The 18,718-nt window shown below is 35.8% G+C and overlaps 1 protein-coding gene and 1 long non-coding RNA gene across 4 annotated transcripts in view; both read right to left on the bottom strand.

The window, feature by feature from the left end:
- Positions 1-1,935: 1,935 nt before the first annotated feature.
- LOC136834845 (uncharacterized) lies at positions 1,936-6,775 on the bottom strand. The gene is made up of 2 exons (XR_010851898.1): positions 4,109-6,775; positions 1,936-4,028 (listed from the first exon to the last, which is right to left on the bottom strand). It is a non-coding gene; the product is annotated as an uncharacterized lncRNA (long non-coding RNA).
- Positions 6,776-11,311: 4,536 nt separating this feature from the next.
- LOC136834841 (organic cation/carnitine transporter 2-like) overlaps positions 11,312-18,718 on the bottom strand; it is a 65,916-nt gene continuing 58,509 nt past the window's right edge. For 2 of the 3 annotated variants that reach the window (XM_067097621.1, XM_067097620.1), the window contains exon 12: positions 11,312-13,110. In XM_067097621.1, coding sequence (XP_066953722.1) covers positions 13,047-13,110 — 64 coding nt within the window. In that variant the 3' untranslated portion in view covers positions 11,312-13,046. Of the gene's footprint in view, positions 13,111-17,976; positions 18,179-18,718 lie in introns of those variants that run through there. The other variant, XM_067097622.1, reaches the window with a different exon arrangement.

Raw genomic sequence — 18,718 nt, 5'->3', positions numbered from 1 at the left:
GGGTTAAATAAAAGATAAATAATTTTCCATTAATATAAACTGAAGTTTATATTGATTTTATGAATTAAAAAACTAGGTTTTAAAATTGTTAATTATTTTAGTCTTGATGAGTGGCTGAACTTTCTAGTTTATTAAAAATGCACGAGATTGCATAACTCGTACGGTGTGTAATATTGTGTTGTATCATATTGTATGTCAATTTAGCTGTTAAAAGTATGAATGTAGGAATACAATTTTTTTACTGGGTCCAACCATTAATACTGTATAGTTTTTTTTGGACACCTCAAGCCCTATATTTTTATTATTTCTATGCGTCGCTCTTTCTTGTCACGATCAGATGGAAGCTGAGAATGAAAAAATTTCAGAAATATTCGACAAATACAGTAGTAGACGATGCCATAACATTTGCTGTTCAAATTCCGCCAGCTGTTAAGTTATACAGGTTGGGCATATCGCTACCGGACCTGTCTTATGCACCAGAAAGGCAAAAGATTTCGTTATAAATACTTTTTATTTTTTTTTAAACCGTATCTTCGGCACTCAAGCCCTTATGATCTCTTAAAGCCTCATAAAAAAAAGGGGGGGGGGGGAATTTTCATCGAACTAAAATATACTTTCGCGAAATAAAAATCATTCCAGCCATGTAGGGACAATTGTAGTAATACTGTTATTAACGGCTTCCTATACCATCCCAATTATAAAACTATGTTGTTACCACATAATTAATAATTTTTTGCCAGTCTTGTGTTCTAAACAAACACAACTCTTCCTTACAAGGAATATGCCTATATTTCTTTCTTCGTAACCTTCTTCCATGTTCTCAATCATCATTGTAATCGGGGTAACGAGACCACTTAGTCACCTTTGTAGACTCACAGGAATCTCCCTCAGGATCTGTTCTTTTGAAAAAGAAATGGGAGCAAGATAAGAGTTAAAGCAGTTGGAGAGCAAACTAAGGATAGACGAAAGGGCTCGACTAAAAACTGGTAAGCAAAAAAAGCAATGAAACTGCGAATTAATACATGAATGGTGGACATTAGGTTTTAAATCCAAGCACTGGGACAATCTCAGGCCTTGCGTGTTTCAGACAGTGAAAAGGGGACTTTGGAGTTATTAGAAAGTAAGATAAGGAGGCCCATTAAGTAAATTAGCTTAAGTACACAGGTCTAATGGACAGCAAGAGGGAGGATATGAAGCGGAGATGGAGAAGCCACAGGCTAAAAAGTGGGTGAGGGTAGGGGCCGAAGGGATGGTGAAAACACCATTTAGTAATTTTCCTACTGATAAGAGGCCAATACGAATATAGGAAAACACCCTGGAATTGGCAAATTAAAAAGCATATAGAGTTGGACTTAAAATTTAAGCGCAACTGAGTCGATTAAAGGATAAGAGATTGGGGCAAAACGCGGGAAAGAGAAGTAGCCTAGGCCTATACGTGCAATCAACATTGAAAATCGATAAGAAATTCAAGGAAAGCATAAAAGAACATGCTGGAGCTAAATGGCAGGAGAAGATCAAAGGGGGAAAGATACTAATTGTTTATGCTGTGAAGAAGTAATCGAAAAGCTTATTAGTGTTTCTCACTTTATTGCCCAGAATACAACATTAGTCATAGATGTAGATCAGTGCAGCGGCCATATTAGGAAGGTAAAGGAAAACTAATAGTCAGCATCCAACTATTCACAGACTTGTCTAAAGAGGAAATTTAAAATGGACAAGAATTTATCAAAAACGTAAGATACCACAGGGAAAATACACTTAAAAACAAGCACAACTTAAGGCAAAATCAGGCTAACATGAGAGCCGTTTTGAAGATGCTCCCAACTAATACTACTAATCCCTCTGGAGCAAGGGAGCTGTTCCAGAGCCAAACTCCAATTACTACTACTAACACTACATCATCACCACCACCACAACCAGGTTAAGAAAATCGTATCACCATTAACCTCCTTTATTCTTCTACACGTATTTTATTATGAAAGATAACTATCATGTGTTAATAGAAAAAATTGCACGTGACATAAAATTTATTGCGTGGCTCATGAAGCCACGATATATAAACTGTATGAAACTTACGAAATTGAAGGATCGTACGTCAGTTTTACCAAAATAATGCACATAATATTGCTGGATGACATACTAAGCCACATAAGGATGTTACAAAGTCAGTCAAAGTGGTAAAAGTGACATTTTTTCCATTAAAATTATCAGGAAAAGACTCTAGCGAATGGAAAAGTAATTAAACAAAGTTTCTTTCCTCTCAGAAATCAGCAATTTGGGAATAAACTAACAAATTCCTTTTCTATTTACTCATGAAATATATTTTATTTCCCTGAATCTAATAAGAAAAGGAACTAATAATTGGTTAAATACTTTACTATTTTTTTGCCAATTACTTAAGAAATAGACCATATTTCCTGGAAATTTATTGGAAGAGGAAGAAACCATTTGGAAAACAACTGCTCTTCATAAAAAAAAAAAAAAAAAAAAAAAATTCATGATTGATTTTACCCTGTAAGTCTCTCAAGAACAGATTTCTTTTGTCCCTGTTCTGTACCCGTTCTCATGAATATTAGGATGATAGACATTCATTTTTTTTAAAAGTTTTGTTACTGAATATGAGCAGACATTCATACAGAACAAGAAATACATATAAAAAAAGGCCATTAACTTTCTAGGAAATCAACCACAGAATAGAGAACACATATGTAGGAACAAAATCGTTTTACACTGGTGAATAACGAATGAACACTCTCATAAATATTCTGGTTCTGGGGAAAGATCTTTGAACTAGATGTAATTTTACATCTGTTCATTACTGATATACCTAAGTACTCGATAAACGTTGTGTGTTATGTAAAATGTTTGATAAACATAAGTAAAGCATTACATGTTGTGCAAAATCTTTTTACCATATAAATGAACTAAAAAATGTAATGAAGAGCAGCAAAACGATTCATATATTGGATTTTACCACGAACAGAAAATTATCAAAGCAGATCGCCAGGTAATCAAGAAAATATTTCCTAATGAAATGCAGCTTTGCATTTTAATAACTAAACGGAGAAAAAATGTTTGAAATACCTTATCCAGTAGATTAGAATTCTGAGCACTGGTATTCCTTATCCATTAATGTTATATCTCTGAGCATTCACTGATTGGAAAGGTTCTTAACTGGTAAATTACATCTCTGAGCATTCACTGATTGGACAGACTAAAAATATTGGCATTCCTTATCAGCTATATCTCTGGGCATTCATCAACTGGACAGCTTAAAAATGCTGCAAATTCCTCATGTAGTAAATTACAATTCTGAGCATTTACTGACTTGACAGCATAAACTGTTTGTAATTCCTTAGCTAGTAATTACACCACTGAGCTTTCACAGATTGGAAAACTTAAAACGTTTGGAATTACTTCCCTAGTTAATTACATCTTTGAGCATTCGCTTATTGGACCGACCTAGATTTCTGGAAATTCCTTATCTAGATAATTACATCTTTGAGCATTCACCGATTGAACATCTTACAATGTTGGAAACTCCTTACACAGTAAATTACATCTCTGGGCATTCACTGACTGGTCAGATTAAAAATTTAGCAAATTCTTTACCTTGTAAATTACATTTCTGAGCATTCACCGACTGTCCAGCATAAATTTCTGGAAATTCCTTATCCACTAAATTACATATCTGAGGATTCACCGACTGCCCAGCATAAATTGTAGGAAATTCCTTATCCAGTAAATTACATCTGTGAGCATTCACTGACTGGACAGACTGAAAATATAATTTCAAATCTGTTCGAAACATTTTGTCATGAATTTTGCCCTTTTCCTAGAACTTAATATCATACTTAAAGTTAACAATCTATTTATACTTTTAATGTGCATTCTATGGAGAGCTAAGAGCTTCGTCTACACATTACTGTTTTAGAAACCAAACACGATTCCCTAATACTACTTGCTAAACTCGGGGGCCTTCAAAGTGGTTTACAATTCAGTTCTTTGCCATTCATTCATAAAGTGGCCTCCGTTTTCTTTTGCTGTACAATTCATTAAGAAAGTGACCTCCGGTTTCTTTGTATTTGAATTTCATTCATAAAGTGACCTCCGTTTTCTTTTGGTTTACAATTCATTCATCAAGTGATCTCCGTTCTCTGTCTTTCATGTTACGAACACTTACATGTACTGTAGTTTAAGATCTGATACAATTTTTTTCATGATTGAAATAGTACCTTAGGGTATCATTTGTTAATCAAAAAAAAAAAAAAAACAGCCTATATTCCCTCACAGGGTATTTCTGGAATATGGGTCAATGGCTTATGGGGTATGCTTGGTTGGGTATTTAATAAAAAAAAAAAAACTGAGGACCGATATATGAAGTCATTTACAATAACTTCTGATCTAAACCTAATTCCTAATCAGTTCTTATGAACTTTCAAGGGCAATTTCCCCAATAAATCTTGCAATAAATTCACCATTACGCACTAAATCTTGCAATAAATTCGCCATTCCCTCCAATAATTCTTACAATAAATTCACCATTTACCACTAAATCTTATAATAAATTAACCATTTTCCTAATAACCTCTGCAATAAATTCACCACTCCCTCCAATAATTCTTACAATAAATTCACCATTTCCAAGTAAACCTTTTAAGTTCAAAATTTCGCCAATAAACCTTACAATAAATTCACCATTTTCCAGTAAATCTTACAATTAATTCAACATTTCCCTAACATATTTCACAATAAATTTAACATTTCCCCAATAAATTTCACAAATTCAACTTTTCCATATTAATAAATTCAACATTTTCCCAATGAATCTTTAAAAAATCACAATTTCGCCATTAAATTTTACATTAAATTTACCATTTCCCCAGTAAATATGATAAATTCAACATTTCTATCAATAAATATTACAGTAAATTCGTCAATTTCCCGATAAATCTTAAAATACATTCACAATTTCCCCAATAAAACTTGCAATAAATTCTCAATTTCCCCAGTAAACCTTACAATAAATTCAACATTTCCCCAATAAATTTTACGATAAATTCAACATTTCCACAATATATTTCACAATAAATTCAACATTTCCAGCTAACAATAAATTCAACAGTTCCATAATAAATCCTATATACAATAAATTCAATATTTCCCCAATAAATCTTACAAAAATTCAAAATTTTGCCAACAAATTTTATGACAAATTTACCATTTCCCCACTAAATACAATAAATTCAACATTTCTATCAATAAATATTACAAATTCAACATGTCTATCAATAAATATTACAATAAATTCGTTAATTCCTAATAAGTCTTAAAATACATTCACAATTTCCCCAGTCAACCTTACGATAAATTCACCGTTTCCCCAGAAAATCTTACAATATATTCACCACTTCCCCAGTAAACCTTACAATAAATTCATCGTTTCCCCAGTAAATCTTACACTAAGATTCCCCTTTTCCCCAGTAAATCTTACAATAAATTCACCATTTCCCAGTAAATCTTACAATAAATTCACCGTTTCTCCAGTCAACCTTGCAACAAATTCAGTTTCCCCAGAAAGTCTTACGAAAAATTCACCTTCCCCCCAATAAAACCTTACAACAAATTCACTATAGCATTCATGAAAAACAGAAACACTATACCGTATATAACTGCTATACAAAATAACCTACATACCATCAGTTCTATAAGACCATTCATGCACTACAAACCCTCAACAATACTTACACTGTACACTACTATCTACAGATACTCACTGTATAATCTATTTATAAGTCGTTCTAGAACCTTCCTAAAGAGAGATTTTTACTCTAAGAGTTGATAACCAGTTAATCCTACCGTAACCAGGATACTGTATATATATATACCAGTTATCCCATAACAAGGTAATATATTGCGTCGAACAGCAGGTAAGGAATACATTATTGCTTCGGGTGTCAAAGTTAGAACGCGGATTCGAATCCCTCTTGTGCCGAATCACAGCGAGATCATTTTAAATCTATGATTGTCTAAGACTTGGAGTCACGAAAGAAAAGATTGTATATGTATATATATTATGTATATGTATGTATGTATGTATGTATGTATGTATGTATGTATGTATGTATGTATGTATGTATGTATATAATACATGTTTACTGCGATACACAAATGACTTTTCCTGGCTCGCCTGAACCACTCGTTTTAAAGAGAGTTTAAGAAGCCGGACAGCTAAGTGAATGCAGAGCAGCACAGAACTTTTAGTTCAAAAGTCCCCCTGGGAAACAGAGATACAATCTCCTCTTGTCAGGAATCAGGTTATATGAGACAGGTGTGTAAGTTTTCGTGTGTGTAACAGGTGTATACTTCACCATACTTGAAACAGCTGTATTCTTGTGTGTAGTCATTGAACATGACTCAGTTTTCATATTGCATGCAAGAAATGTCTATTGAAACAGGAGTATATCGATTAACGAGTCACATGGAGAAATGGGGGTAATACGTATATTTCTTTTTTTGAGGATAAAATGTATTAACATGAATGACCGAAGTATATTTCTTCATGCAAGGGATCAGTGCGCGTATGAGACACGTGTATTCATGCAAGAAACTTTACATGACAAAAACAAACGTGTATTTTTATATGCAAATCTGTTTTCACTGCTAGTATATGTACGTTACTTCAGGCGAATATTCTGCTTACATGATTAGTACTGTACTGTATATTCTTTCATACGGATCTGTTAGTATAGGTAGCATATATATATATATATATATATATATATATATATATATATATATATATATATATATATATATATATATATATATATATATATATATATATATATATAATATATATATATATATTATATATATTATATGTATATATATTTCCTTTGACAAAATTAATATAATAAAAGTCTCTCGTTGCCTTCCATAACTTATATAGATTCCTGACGAAATGCATTCAGTGATTACAGCTACAAAATACAAAATAAAAAAAAATCTTTGTTGGAATGATAGCATCACAAAAAAAAAGATCGAAATAGCCCCCTCGCTTACAAACGCGTTACAGTCCTAGCTATTGGGGTCCGTTCCTGACGACCAGATAACATTCCTTGTGATCAATTTGTGTTCCTAACAAGCGGTGATTCGATCCCAACGACCAGATAACATTCCTTGAGATCAATTAACGTTCCTAACAAGCTCTTATTCGATCCCAACGACCAGATAACATTCCTTGAGATCAATTAACGTTCCTAATAAGCTCTGATTCGATCCGAACGACCAAATAACATTCCTTGAGATCAATTAACGTTCCTAACGAGCTCTTATTCGATCCCAACGACCAGATAACATTCCTTGAGATCAATTAATTCCTAACAAGATCAATTCGATCCCAACGACCAGATAACATTCCTTGCGATCAGTTACGTTCCCAACAAGTTTTAACTCGATCCCAACGACCAGATTACATTCCTGACAACAGGGGGCTCGAGCCCAGTGATTGCTGGGTTACGATCCCAACGCGCTAATTATGTTTCTGATGACTCGGATTCGTTCCTAAGGATCAGGTTACGTTCCTGACGGCCAGATTACGTTCACAACGGTGTTACATTCCCGAAATTAGGTTGTATGCCGAGTTTAGTTTGTTAGACCTATACGTCAGTTTGCTGTGAGAGAGAGAGAGAGAGAGAGAGAGAGAGAGAGAGAGAGAGAGAGAGAGAGAGTGGAGCTGGAATGTATTCACAATATTCAACTCAGTCAGAATCTTGTACTGAGGTGAAAATAAGGACAGAATATTAAAATGACGTATTGTTAAAATGCAGAATTAACCATAAAACACCAATAAAGAAAGAGACAATAATTTCCACACGCGAAAGTAATTAGACCAACGGACTTCTGACAATTATCCTAAACCTTTGAGCAAAACCTTACGATTGCCTTATACGGATAAATTACTTGGAGAGCGCAATTTTGTAAAATTGTGACTTCACCCAAGAAAAATTACCCAGAAATTGTCCACTTACACAACGCAATTCTGTGAAATTGTGATTTCGCCTAAGAAAAATAATCCAGAAATTGTCCACTTTCATAACGCAATTCTGTGAAATCGTGATTTCACCTAAGAAAAATAATCCAAAAGTCCACTTTCACAACATAATTATGTGAAATTGCGATTTCACCCCAAAAAATAATCCAGAAACAGTCCACTTTCACAAGGCAATTCTGTGAAATTGCACTTTCGCCTAAGAACAGACGCGTGTCAAAAAATGGTCCACTTTCACAATCACAAATGGCTTTCCGTTTTGATTTTCATGCTTGGAGTTATATAACTATTTTTGACAACAGTAAATGTAGGTACAAAATACAGAATCACTTACTGTGATCCCCAACGAAACTAAACAAGTCTCTTTGCACTGTCTAGAAAGTTATGTTACAGTGGTAACGTTCACAGACTTTTATCACAGATGCAAAAGGAGTCTTTTGCAATCTGTTATCTTTCTTTTCATTCTTCCTTTTTTTCTATATAAAATCCTCGAGTATTTTAACAAGGACTTGAGAGCCTTCAACCATAATTTATAACCTATTTGCTCAAAATTTCAATGAAGCCATGTCCTCATTATGTCTAGGAAATGTGCATTTTAATAATACGACAAACTGGTTCTATAACACTGGCGTTAGAGCTCTACTTAACATCATAATAATAATAATAATAATAATAATAATAATAATAATAATAATAATAATAATAATAATAATAATAATAATAATAATAATAATAATGGGTCGAACCGTCTGGTTAGCTAACGAGAAGAATGTTAGCTTTCAAATCTTTCTAATCAAATAATTTCAGATATTCTTAAAGATTAGTTAAAATTAACACTATGCATCAGAACATACCTCAAAACTAAGTCGGGTAATTTAACTATATATGTAAGGTGGACTTAGCTTTTTGAAGGACCTAGATTAAGCAGACGTTACGATTATGCTAACTTTCATATTTGAACGTCTGCGAACGAACACTGCTTAAAAGGTCAAATAAATAAAGGGTCAAATAAATGAAGGGTCAAGCAGATGAAGGGTCAAATAAATAAAGGGTCAAATAGATGAAGAGTCAAGTGGATGAAGGGTCAAATAAATGAAGGGTCAAATAAATGAAGGGTCAAATAAATGAAGGGTCAAGTACATGAAGGGTCACGTACATGAAGGGTCAAGTAGATGAAGGGCAAATAAATGAAGGGTCAAATAAAAGAAGGGTCAAGTACACGAAGGGTCAAGTGGATGAAGGGTCAAATAAATGAAGGGTCAAGTAGACGAAGCATCAAGTAGATGAAGGGTCAAATAAATGAAGGGTCAAGTAGATGAAGGGCCAAGTGGATGAAGGGTCAAATAAATGAAGCATCAAGTAGATGAAGGGTCAAATATATAAAAGGTCAAATAGATGAAGGGTCAAGTACATGAAGGGTCAAGTAGATGAGGGGTTAAATAAATGAAGGGCCATATAAATGAAGGGTCAAGTACATAGATGAAGGATCAAGTAGATGAAGGGTTAAATAAATGAAGGGTCAAATAAATGAAGGGTCAAGTAGATGAAGGGTCAAGTAGATGAAAGGTCAAATAAACAAAAGCCAAGTAATTCCCAAGAACCTGTGCCTTACCCTGGAATCAGCAATTACACTGCTAAATATCTGTTGCACATAACAACTGGGACACGGAACTGAACTCTCAGCCTACTCCTTAACGTGGAATCAAACATGTTTCCAAGTGAAGTAAGGGTTAGTTACCATCTTGTAGTGATTGTCAGCCGGTTACCAGAAGATAAAGGTACCAGTTTTAGGAGATGGCATAAATAGTTGAGTGGTGTCTCGTGTAATGGCCACTAGTTCCTATGGGTTAAGGGTACAAGATTTGAGTCTTCAATCATGGCTCGGTTCCGTCTTCTGCGATTGTCATTAACTTCCCATTATTATTATTATATTATTCAGAAGATGAACCCTATTCATATGGAACAAGCCCACCAAAGGGGCCACCGGGTTGAAATTCAAGCTTCCAAAGAATATTATGGTGTTCATTTGAAAGAAGGCATGAGCCCAGGGTTAAAGGAAATAGTCTTCAGTCTCGTGTCATTGTTTACTTGTTAATCATCAGCTAGCAGAAGGAAGATATGACACTGAACACCAAGTAATGCATGTACACAATCCATTGCAATGACTTCAGTGAACAAAATTATGTGCCACCTAAAAAATAAAATAGAATCTTGAAGGCTAGCCTACCTAAAATAACTAAATACAGCAAGTTCTGTCCCCAGGTCCTTTGAAATCAGAGGCTCAAGTCATGGCCAGTCTCAACAAGCCTGCATACTTATGGAGCAAGCCAGAAGATCCTGAACTTCCTCAGCAAACTCCTACAGGACAGAAATGTCCTTAGGTGAGTGAAGGGAAGACTAGGACACACAAAAAATGGCTAAGAGAACTGTGGCTTTCGCCTTCCTTCTGTCAAAACACCTTTCCTCTCTGCTGAAGGTGAGTAACACTAGACCTAGCTCGTCATCAACCTTAGCTTGCTGTTGGTATAGGCTACTTCTCAGTATCAGGAAATAATCAGTTGTTCAAAAAGGTTTTTAGCAGACTCAAGTGTATTAGCAAATAATCAGTTATCTACAGATGATAAAAAGAGTGTTTTAGTAGAGTAACTCAAAGTATTGGCAAGGTATCACTTACAAATGCCAATGTGAGGTTTTTAGTAGAGTCAACACCGCTGTCTGTCGCTAAATCGAACTGATAACAATTAGCGGAGCAAACACTTCAACCTCACACCGAGTATCTCATCAGCCATTCAGTTCTTTCCAAAAAATAGAACATTAACATCATCATCAACAACAACAAGGATTCGGACAGAGTAAAATCTCAACAATTATTATGCTTCTGGCACCGTACAGATGGATGGAGTGGCGAGTTAAAGTGGATGAAGGGATGGATGGTGAATGTATGAGTAAGCGGATGGACGTGTGAATGGTTGGAATCAATGAGTACTCAAAGAAAGAGTGAATAAACCAAATGAATGATTGTGGGAGTCCTTTTGATTATGGCTTTCTGACCCATTCGTTCAAATGCTTTGAGTAGCAGGGGGAAATACTTTATGGCTTCCAGATACCTTCACAGGGATCTTTCCTAGACAGTGACCCCCTTCAGGGTTTTCGGGGGTCGTTATCTAGGACTAATATTTCTTGGGGGTCATTATCTTTATGATATTTACAGTCTTTTGTTTATGTTTTTACGGTCATCCCCAACGGCCTTGTACTAAACATGCTACAAAGGTGGATACATACCGGGTTAAAACCCCTTGGGGGTCACTATCTAGGAAAGATCCCCTTCAGTTATGATACGTGAACAAAACCTGTCACGGTCATGTCCCACAAGGGAAATAAACAGATCTGATTCAGGACCCTGTGCCTATCGCTAAGTACCCTGCGGTCAGAAAGAAAAGTCCTGTTAAGACCTAAATCTTGGATAAACCACTGAAATCAGTCTACTGTTTGTCTGACAATATAAAGTAGACAAGCGCCTAGGTCCTGTCTTATTAAAGTATCGACTATCCCCTCAGTTGTCAGGGTCGATTGCATTCAGTTCAAAACTAGATCAGTTTTTCATTTATACGTCTCACAAAAGTTGCTCCTGGATTCCTAAGTTTAAAGGGACCTTTACACAAACAATTTTTCTCTGAAAAGTTGGTTGGTCAAACCAAGGGTCTGACTGGGAGAATATTACGGAAGAGGGACATACTGTTAATAAAAATTGTCTTTTACCCAGTTTATATACACGACGAAATTTATCTTTTCCCTTCAGCTTGATGTATTAGATCATTGAACCAAAAAAAAAAAATGTGCATTTAGACTGAGCTTTTACCATATATAGCCACTTGTTATAGAACAGACATGGACCTGTGTCCAAACTGGGCTTTCTGCTCTATATATTTCATGATGTTTAGGCTCATACAAATCATGGCTCTTCTCACAGAAGGACGCTGCACAAACGTATGAACGTATCTGACAAATCCCATCCAAGAATCCTACTGTATCCTAGTCATTTGATCCTCACGTCTAAGAGGGAGGTTTACATATGTGTCGTTTTCTTGAAGAATACAAACATAATTAAACTTATATCATGATTACAAAGGATATATAGAGCGTAGGCCTAACTTTTGATGAGGCTTCTACCGAATAAGTGGTGCCGAACTGACACTTATTTGTGGCTACTTTTAGCACCTTGCAACCAAAAACTGTCAATATTTCTCCTCATTCTGATGCAAAACTGAACCCATAGATGTTCATTAAGATGTTGCATAACCATGGACATGCATAAATTCAACCCGTGTTGGCCACTTGATGCGAATTTCGGGCGCATTATGCTAAAAGGCGCCAGAAAAATGCTCACGTGACACCTTTACAAACTCATTCCTTGAGAAGACTATACACACACACACATTCAGACATACACCTAGATACGTATACACGGTTGTACGTGATTTACCAATCGTCTTGTTGAAAGAAATTATATGACTTTAACACCCAGATCAAGCACCCTTCGAAAGATGCCACACGGCCACAATTCCCCGGCAGCTTTTGAGTTCTTGCTTCCAAATTTTGTCAACACTGGTGGCAAAATTGACTTAACCAAGATGTTAGTACGACGCCATCTTAACACACATGCGAATTGACTGAATATATAAGTGATCTGGCGTCAAAACTACCACCAGACAGGCTAAGAAACCGATTTCATAATCGGGGAATAAGAAGGAAAGTCAACCGATTCAAAAAATTTGGCAGCAAGACGCCAAAAGTTGTCGAGAAATGGGCCCTTGTGATGACACGCCTCCTCCCTCAGGTTGCACAATCCTGTGTCTGTATCTCCTCTTCTATACTACGAGTGTGGGAAAATGGACGTGGGAGGGGGCGCGGGGGGCGCGTTGTGGGCTTCAAGCGTGTTGCACCCTGCAGTGCCTCGACTCGTCCTCAGGGGTGTAGAGCAACAGATCCTGCATCATGAGGCTGACGCTTTCCGTGTCGCTTCTGTCGTCTTCCCGGGCATCTCCGTCGCTGTTTTCCTGCGGGATTCAGTAGTTCTGGACATTTATACAGTCTAATCAGGCTCATTATCTTTATACCAATTATTTTCTACCTCTCGTGTTAATCTTAAATCATCTATGACTTATAAGAGGGTTTTAGTACTACGATCTAAGCACATGTACAGCTGCCGAGAAATGACGAGAGACTTCTTCTACAAGTGCCGGTCACTGTGACGTCATAGTGAGGAATGACGTCACGGCTATTGATTTACCCCTTAATCATTTACGAAAGGTTGTACAACTTCTTTCTAGACATGCACAGCTATCCTGATTGTCGGATACTCTTCAAATAATACTGATTAGAGAGAGAGAGAGAGAGAGAGAGAGAGAGAGAGAGAAAGGGGGTACTGACGTAAAAAATTATTTACTCACCCCATTTGTTAGCAAGTGAGAGCTTACTGGAGGAAACGAGAATAGTGAACGTTAATTCAGCACAATTTGTGACATTCTTTAGGTGTTATTAAGATGAGATACAAAAGGATTTTTATATAAAATATGACAGGATGTAACTGAAAGGCACAAATGGCAATAGCATTATCTTTATTGAAAGGCAAATGTGGAATAACGGTTCTTGAATCAAGATTCATAAGTATTTTTTTTTTTTTAGCAAACACGGAATGAGGCGTCTTCAGCCACGAATCATTAATACATTTACAATCAAATATGAAATAAGGGAATTTGAATTATGAATCATACTCCTAACAAGTAAAGAACAGGTCCCTAATCTTGAACTATACCTATAAGAAATATAGGGTCATGAATCTTGAATCATACTCATAACTGGTGGCAAGTAAAAACATAATTGTTTTGAATCGTGAATCATGCCTGAAAGCACACAAATAATACAGTAGTTTGAATAGTGAATCACACCTGAAAGCATATATATATTGCAGTAGTTTGAATCGTGAATCACACCTGAAAGCATATAAATACTGCAGTAGTTTGAATTGTGAATCACACTTACACCTGAATGTTTACAAAGAAAAAAAAAATTAGTTTGAATCATGAATCACATGCAAAGGAAATCATTATTTCTCACCAGCAGAATTGTCTTCCGATATTCTGACGCGTGGAAAAAAATGTATAGAGACAATTAGTAATTACTTAAAATGAATATTTTTACGAAATTGTTATTTTTTTTTTACTTTAGAACAATTCTGACATTTGAAAGAAAGACCATTTTTAGGTATGAAAGTAAATCACATAAAGTTATTATTAATAATATTAGTATCTGATAAACTTAAAGTGAAAATTATGTTACCTCTTTTGCAAATCAGAAGGTAGGTTTCATGAATGGAATAAAATTGTTTTGGTATAGTGAAATAAAGTGAATACTGGATGCAGGAGTCAATATATATATATATATATATATATATATATATATATATATATATATATATATATATATATATATATATATATATATATATATATATATATATATATATATATATATATATATATATATATATATATATATATAGAGAGAGAGAGAGAGAGAGAGTGAAAGGGAGGAATTGCTAACTGTTACTGTCAAAATAAACAGACAAAATCATGTTAATTCAAAAAATAAAAAATAAAATCTTCATTGGTCATTTCAAAATATTCTTGGGCTAACAGAAAACCCGAAAAAAAATCTTAATATGTTTCCCGTATTTTTCTTCCCTAAATAAAAATAAATATAAAAAAAATTACAAGATAGGCTATTTTACAAAAAGTGGACTATTTGCAAACACTCGGCCTGTAAAAAGAAATATCACAAAAAGGGGGAACGACGACCTACATTGGCCTACATCGACCTACAGTTCAACATTCACGACAGGGACTGAAGAACATCTTACCTGGATGAATCCAAATTCTTAAACATTCGAGTTTTCTGTACAGCCGCTACAGCGTACAATCAATGCCACCGAAAACAGACCTATCTTTCGGCGGTCTCGGTATAATGCTGTATGAGCTGCGGCCCGTGAAACTTTAACCAAGCCCCGGTGGTGGCATATCCTATATCACTGCCAGAAGCACGATTATGGCTAACTTTAACCTTAAATAAAATCAAAACTACTAAGCCTAGAGGGCTGCAATTTGGTATGTTTGATGATTGGAGGGTGGATGATCAACATAATAATTTGCAGCCCTCTAGCCTTAGTTGTTTTTAAGATCTGAGGGAGGACAGAAAAAGTGTGGACAGAAAAAATTGGACAGAGTAAAGTGCGGACGGACAGACGAAGCCGGCGCAATAGTTTTCTTTTACAGAAAGCTAAAAAGTCAAAAAGACAACATATTAAAACTGGGTGTAACCCAGCCTTGAGCAGCCCCCAGAAAGTGAGTCTACCTCTGAACGATGCTCTCAAAACCGTACAATTAGGCGCCGTAGCTGGGTAGTACCGTCAGTGCAGCTCACGCGGTGCACTGTAGGCGTTACTTAAGGCTCTTTGCAGCGTCCCTTCGGCTCCAAGCTGCAACCCCTTTCGTTCCTTTTACTATACCTCCGTTCGTATCCTCATTCTTCCACCTTACTTTCTTGCCAACATCTAACAATTGCTTCAGAGTGCAACTGCTTTGAGGTTTTCCTCCTGTTACACCTTTCAGACCTATTTACTGTCAATTTCCCTCTCAGCGCCGAATGACCTCATAGGTCCCAGCGCTTGGCCTTCGTCCTAAATTTCATATTCCGTTCCAGAACTGTCCTCTGTTCGAATGACCAGAAATATTACCTGGTAATCCGAAAAATGGATCCCAGATAATGAGGACTAACTTATTTATCTCTTTCCATCTTCATGTCGTCAGCTGAAAACCTCGAATGAGCAGAGTCAGCAGACCTCTATGCACCCAAGAGGGCTCCAAAGAGAGAGAGAGAGAGAGAGAGAGAGAGAGAGAGAGAGAGAGAGAGAGGTGATAAATGAATACATATGATGAAATAGAACAGAATAGAATATAGAATTTAGGTCTAAGGCCAAGCGCTGGGACATAGGAGGTCATCCAGCACTGGAAGGGAAATTGACAGTAAGGAGGTTTGAAAGGTGTAACAGAAGGAAGACCTCGCAGCTGCACTGTGAAACAATTGTTAGAGAGGGTGGAAAGCCGGATGGGAAGAGAATATGAACGGAGGTACGGCAAAAGGAATGAAAGAGGTTGCACCTAGGGGGCGAAGGGACGCTGCAAAGGCCCTTCAGTAATGCCTACAGTGCACCACGTGAGGTGCACTGACGGCACTATGAATTTGCTCCTTGCTTCAGTATTTACGCCTGACTTATTTGTTTGTTTATTTGTTTATTTATTTATTTATTTGCCAGAAAAGTCAAGAAAGAGACCATCATTTTGAACTTCCTGTCGTAAAACCTAAGTAAAAAATGCGCCGAAGATTCCTCGGCGCAATCGAGTTTTCTGTACAGCGCATAATCAAGGCCACCGAAAACAGATCTATCTTTAGGTGGTCTCGGTATAACGCTGTATGAGCCGCGGCCCATGAAACACTCAGTCGGCCGTGGTGGCCTGTGTTTACGCTGCCAGAAGCACGATTATGGCTAACTTTAACCTAAAATAAAATAAAAACTACTGAGGCTAGAGGGCTGCAATTTGTTACGTCTGATGATTTGAGGGTGGATGATCAACATACCAATTTGCAGCCCTCTAGCCTCAGCAGTTTTTAAGATATGAGGGCAGACAGAAAAAGTGCGGGCGGACAGACAATGCCGGCACAATAGTTTTCTTTTCAGAAAACTAAAAATGTCTGAAAATCCTAATGGTTGTGGCATACCACTTATTAAAAAAAAATTAATAAATAGGTAGAAATGTATTAAATTCAAGAAGAATAGCATTAGGGCAGTAATGCATTGCATCTTCGCTTGAACTTCTGAAGAAGTTCCAACTTCACGACATCCTCAGTAGGGAGGCTGTTCCACAGCCCAGCGGTGTGAGGGATAAAGGACCTCTGGAACTTGAATAAATAGGTAGAAATGTATTAAATTCAAGAAGAATAGCATTAGGGCAGTAATGCATTGCATCTTCGCTTGAACTTCTGAAGAAGAAGTTCCAACCGCACGACATCCTCAGTAGGGAGGAGGCCGTTCCACAGCCCAGCGGTGTGAGGAAGAAAGGACCTCTGGAACCTTGGGGAAGTTCCACAGCGAGGCACAACATTTACAGCATACTGGCGCTGCCGTCCAGCGAACCTGGTCGCTCTCGGCAGGAAAAATATTAACTGTGAATTGTGAAGATCCTTCAATAGAAAGGCTTATGGAAATAAAACCTACAGGATGATCTCAAATCACTGGATAGTGAAGCCCCACAACGAAAGCATTTAGATTTGGCAGGACCCTGAAAAGGTGGGGTCTGGTGCGAGCAGCAGCGTCTCTCGCAGGCATTCAGAGCCAACAGGAGACAGCAAATATTAATCCAGGAGATTTAGGGAGGATTAGCCAAGCGCAATGTAGGATCTGTGGATTCTCGACAGGCTGGTCCTGAGGGATTTCTTGTCCAGCAAAATGGGAGAAGTGGACTTATAAATGAAAATTATTTTATAACCACAAAAATTGTCGGATAAATGCATGAAGATTACGTGTAAATGAATGTAATCAGTCATTCAATATACAAATGAATAAATAAGAATATACCCATTCATAAACAGAATTCAGTAGGTATAAAAATATATTACTATTGAAGCATAATTTCATATGAACTGTGTCTAACAGCATGAGTATTTTCTTAAAAATATTACTTGACATATTTTCTCTGGGATTAACCCTCTTGGTATAAACATCAGGAACACAAATAACGAAATGGAAAAATAAAATAAAATTAATAAAAATAAATGAATAAATATTTATCAATTAATAACTGTATAAAATCTGCCAGGTAAATGCATCAAGATCATATAGAAAAAATAATGGAATTAGTCATTCGATTAAAAACGAAAATTAAACAAATGTAATTACGAGAATACTCGTTCATAAATGGAATTACAGTCCTGGGGAAGCCCAGGATATGTCAGACAAAAAAAAAAAAAAATTCCAGAAATACATACTTGTAATCTTCCTCGTAGTGGCGCCTGTGGGGAAGCGAGTAAGCTCATATCAAGTTTCGTCGTAATCTCAATTAATCTCGTTATGTCTTAAGAAGATATCAGCCTAGAATTTTATTCCTACCTCAATGGTATTAAAGAGAACTCTGATAAAAATTAGGGGAGTTTGCTATGTGGCGATATATATTGTATATACATGCATTATATATACATATATACATATATATACAGTATATATGTTATGTATCATATTTATACATATACATATATATATATATATATATATATATATATATATATATATATATATATATATATATATATATATATATATATACATATATACATATATACATATATATATATATATATATATATATATATATATATATATATATATATATATATATATCTATATATATACATATATATATATATATATATATATATATATATATATATATATATATATATATAGTATGTATATATATTTTGACACTGGCCACAATTAACCCATTAATAACGAGGTCCTTTTGCCATAAAGGATAACTTACACCAAAAGGGAAT

This window comes from Macrobrachium rosenbergii, chromosome 54 (assembly GCF_040412425.1).
Source record: "Macrobrachium rosenbergii isolate ZJJX-2024 chromosome 54, ASM4041242v1, whole genome shotgun sequence".
NCBI lineage: Eukaryota > Metazoa > Arthropoda > Malacostraca > Decapoda > Palaemonidae > Macrobrachium > Macrobrachium rosenbergii.
This window is presented reverse-complemented; position numbering and strand designations above follow the sequence as displayed.